Source organism: Nicotiana attenuata, unplaced genomic scaffold (assembly GCF_001879085.1).
Source record: "Nicotiana attenuata strain UT unplaced genomic scaffold, NIATTr2, whole genome shotgun sequence".
Taxonomy (NCBI): Eukaryota; Viridiplantae; Streptophyta; class Magnoliopsida; order Solanales; family Solanaceae; genus Nicotiana; species Nicotiana attenuata.
In genome coordinates, this window is record NW_017671306.1 from 293,477 (window position 1) to 297,789 (window position 4,313).

At 37.4% G+C, this 4,313-nt stretch overlaps 1 protein-coding gene across 3 annotated transcripts in view; it reads right to left on the reverse strand.

The window, feature by feature from the left end:
• Positions 1–858: 858 nt before the first annotated feature.
• The window catches only part of LOC109207436 (protein yippee-like), a 5,587-nt gene continuing 2,132 nt past the window's right edge, over positions 859–4,313 (reverse strand). For all 3 annotated transcript variants that reach the window (XM_019370353.1, XM_019370354.1, XM_019370352.1), the window contains exons 3-6: positions 1,728–1,771; positions 1,309–1,417; positions 1,158–1,213; positions 859–1,073 (exon numbers count right to left, since the gene is read on the reverse strand). In XM_019370353.1, coding sequence (XP_019225898.1) covers positions 992–1,073; positions 1,158–1,213; positions 1,309–1,417; positions 1,728–1,771 — 291 coding nt within the window. In that variant the 3' untranslated portion in view covers positions 859–991. The remainder of the gene's footprint in view (positions 1,074–1,157; positions 1,214–1,308; positions 1,418–1,727; positions 1,772–4,313) is intronic.

Genomic DNA, 4,313 nt, shown 5'->3' on the forward strand with positions numbered 1-4,313 from the left:
CACTTTTCAGTCACAAATCGGTAGAAAAAAAATACTATTTTCGACTAATTTGTGACTGATTTTACGGTCGCAAATTTGTTGTTTTTGTAGTAGTGTTAGGTCATTTTGTGCACCATTGAATAAAGACGATTTGTCCTACGACACAACCAATCGTCAAGAGGACGTCATAATTCGACCTGCAAATCACATAATCACAGCAGTTGATTTAACCATAGTTTTTTTGTATTTATCTTTTATATCTAAATTCAATGATAGACTAGTCTATTATACGTATATGTTCGCATAGTGTATTTGTTCCTGCGACTGTTATGAATCATATATTTTTCATGGTATCAAACGCATCTGTAATGTAATCTTACTCCATTAAATTCCCGACTTCCTTTCCTATACAATTTTGGCTATTTTATGACATTCCATTACTGGCAGAATGACAATAATGGAATAAGAACTCTTTAACAGGAGATATCGGGATGCACTTAAAGACCACTTATTTAAAAAATAATTATCCACCCGTATTATTTATTAAAAATGAGTAATGAACTTTTTAAAAACGGGTCAAATATGGATAAGAACCATATTATCCACTTAGAAAATGGATAACTAATGAGTTTAACTTTATATTTATAAAGACTTTAATTGGGGATTCCTCAAGCTTGGGAGACTATGAATTTTCCCGAAGTGATCATATTCAAAAAGCAATGGATAATATGAGTAAATCCGCCAGTTAACCTGTTTTTTATCCGTATTAAATATGGGTCAAGTCGGATAATTCATCCATTTTTTTGCATTACCCGGGTTTGACCCGCCTATATCCAATCCGATCCGACCCGACCCTGTTCAAAAAATATCCTGCAAAACTTGGCTATAATGGCTATTAGCATCTATACTAACTGAAGATCAAGATTGCTTGTACCAACAAGCGCAGGAAGTTAGAAATAATGTACAGTTGAAAAGAGAGATTTGATTATTAATGGCATGGTAGAATGGCCACTCAAGGTTCATCTGCATCACTTCCAAGCTGAGAATCTTGGCTTATTGTGTAGAGGGTTCCATCTGGATTCTCCATCTTAAACCTATTTAGCAAGACCCAAAAAGAAATATATATAGAAATGAGACTCTTGAAACGAAAAAACGCCATACTAACACTAAATATATACCTCTCAAGAATGAATTTCCCTTCCTTGTACTTTTGGTTCTTGTCATGTGCGGCTTCCTGGAATTATTTAAGAGTTGTCAGTACGAATATCAGGGTAACTAGAGATGAGACAAAGAGTTAAAAACCAGATCTTTGATGAACAGGAAACTCACATATTTCCACCCCACAATAGAGCCACATCCTACACAGAATATGTCCACTACAGTGTGCATTCCTGTCATCATCATCCGGTCTTCTTTCTCTCCAACTGTGACATTCACACTGCAATGCGCAAAAGAGGAGCAAGACATAATACATACCATTGGAAGTTCAAAGCATGACGCATTGGATGTGATGATGATGGTGTCTACTATATAAGCCCATCCCCAAAGTAGCATCTGAGAAATATGAAACTGATTTTCATGTGATACATAACTCAACACGCTAAACTATTTCATCTCCAGAAAATGCAAAGAGCGCTGTGACCGCAAGTGGACTATATTGCTAGTGCTTCAATCAATTGAAAAAGGTTACCGGCGGGTCCATATGAAATTACAGGTAATTTTGAGCATCACAAGACAAGAGCACTTACACGCTATCAAAGAGGTAAGCCTTCCCATGACTGCAGTGGAATGACTGTAGAAAACTTAAAGGCCATCTTAGATACATATATAAGCATAAATATCACAACTCACGTAATATAATCGTGTGTAAGCCATCCAGTTTATAGTTAGTTGCAAAAAGACAACATAATCCAGAAACCAGGAATAATACCAGTAAGAACTACAAATAGCGATTAGCAAAGCTTGTTATAATGGTCAAGGTGCTCTCGTCAAGGGAATAGCCATTGGAAAATGACTAACTTCATTTATATGCGAAATAGCCTAGAGAGTTCAATACTCACTGAGATAGGAACAAGATAGCAATAGATTGAATATGATGGTTCAAGGTGGTCACTTCAAGGGTAGCCATTAGAAAGCAACCAATTTCATTTAAATTCCATATAACCTAGCAAGTTCAATACTCACTGAGATTGAACATGATAGGAATAAGGACCAGTTTTGCTGGGTGCCCTTATATAAAACTGATAACAACAAATGAAAAATTATCCAAACTTCGTGATGGTAAAATGGAACCGAACCACTAAGACTAAAGGATAACCTTAGAGATGAAAAAAATAACAAATAGTATAACTTATAAATAAGAATCATTACATTCATCACGTAAAAGTATGTTGTCAGTAAAAGAAGTATGGTCAGTTGCTCTATTTGGTTGGTAGATCTTGCCTAACAACATCAAGTAGCTGATGTTTTGCATGACTTCTTCTACCATGGTTAATATAATAAAGTCCATTGGTAATATATTGGGATATTGAGTATCAGAATGACAGGATATACTACAGAAAACACCCAGCATTCAATTCAGACCAAAATTTTCTTCTATAGATAGAGGATAGGTAAATGATTATGCGGCAATATCATGCTAAATACAATGGCAACCAGTGCCAAAAATTCCACATCAAGACCCAAAGTGGACTTCTGCCAATGTGAAGTATGATAGGTTTAAGTTTAAGTTTCAATGATGACAATATTATCTTATGTTATATTTACAAAACAAACAAAAAGGAAAGAATGGAGATGCTCAGCAAGATTGCTATTGGATTCGAAATAGCAAGTAAGGAAAGAATGAAGATGCTGTTACTACATTAATGGGCAATCAAAAGAAGCAGATTGACTCGTCCTCAATCAAGGGAACTCAGATTGCCAATCATGGATTCTCTAATTAAGAAGATCGCGCTCGTGAATTAAGCTACTCCAAGCATAAACGACTCCTTAAATCAAGCTGTGACAAGGAAGGTCACAATCGAATCTGCGCTCTACAAAGAGCAAGATTCGAAGAGGCACCCCTTGGGTCAAATCCCTTAATCAAAGATCTTGTGCCTCTGATTTCGCTGAAGACTCAACGGCTCTTTTCTCTCCTATAAGAAGGCTGGTCATTCAAGAAGAAGATTGCGCAGCTGCACATATTGTATTATAAGTCTATCTACTTCTTAGTTCAAACACTGTAATCCTTAGTTATCAGTGTCTCAAAAGATAGGGAGATCTAGAACACAAAAGAGAGTTGTGTCAACTATTCTGAACTCAAGTGTTGATACTGTTCGTTGGTGGTGAACGTGTTAAAACCATCTGTATTGTAACTTATTCAAAGATCTTAAGGGAACCCTTGTGACCCAAGGGAAACTGGATGTAAGTACCACAACGGTACAGAACCAGTATAAATCGCTGTGTGTTATTTACTTTTCTTTACTGCTTACTTTCATTCTGTGTTGTGGTCAGTCAACTAACACTTATGTTACTCGACTAAATTTTAAATAGTCAACAATTCAACCCCCCCCCCCCTCTTGTACCTTCAAAGTACTAGGGTGTCAATGCAACCAGTCATGGTTATTAGGAAAAACACAGACGAGAAGCCAACAAATTTGTGGTCATCTACTAATTTACTCATTTATAGGAAAGAAAACTCTGTAGCAACCTTATGCTAAAAAGACTAGACTAGGCCCAGCGATTCTTGAGCCAGGCTAACTGATTTACTACAAGCTACACCAATCTCTACTCCAGATTATGAGAGAAATATGCCATGTAAAGCCAACCTCAGTGGTCAATACTGGTGAGATCCATTTCATTGTGGATCCTGCCAAGGCCAGCATACTCCCACATTCCTACTAAATCTACAATCACAACTTTGACCAATCAGGATGGTATGTCCAGAATCCAGAGAAAACCAATAGATAAGACGCCCTTGTCCGTTATGGGCACCGCAAACTTGACCTCAGAACATTGGCTTCACTTAGGCTACCCAATTTCTCTGGAAAATTTTGAGAATGAATTAGACCAATGTCTTTGCATCCACTACCATCTAGTGATAATAGTCTCAATCTTGCATTTCTAAAAGCACACTAGACGAAATAGTTCCCTAACAATCCAAAGCTCTGGGAGGCACATCACACAACCAAGGTAGAGGGAGCAACATTCAGCATATTACTGAAGTTTAAAGGACTAATCAAGCAGCGTTGCAGAGTGGAACCTCTAAAGAGACTAAGGACTGACCGGAACTACTATCACTGCATCCCACACCTGCCAACCCCTTCCCTAGACCTAGAAGCTCTGAACGAGGCCAT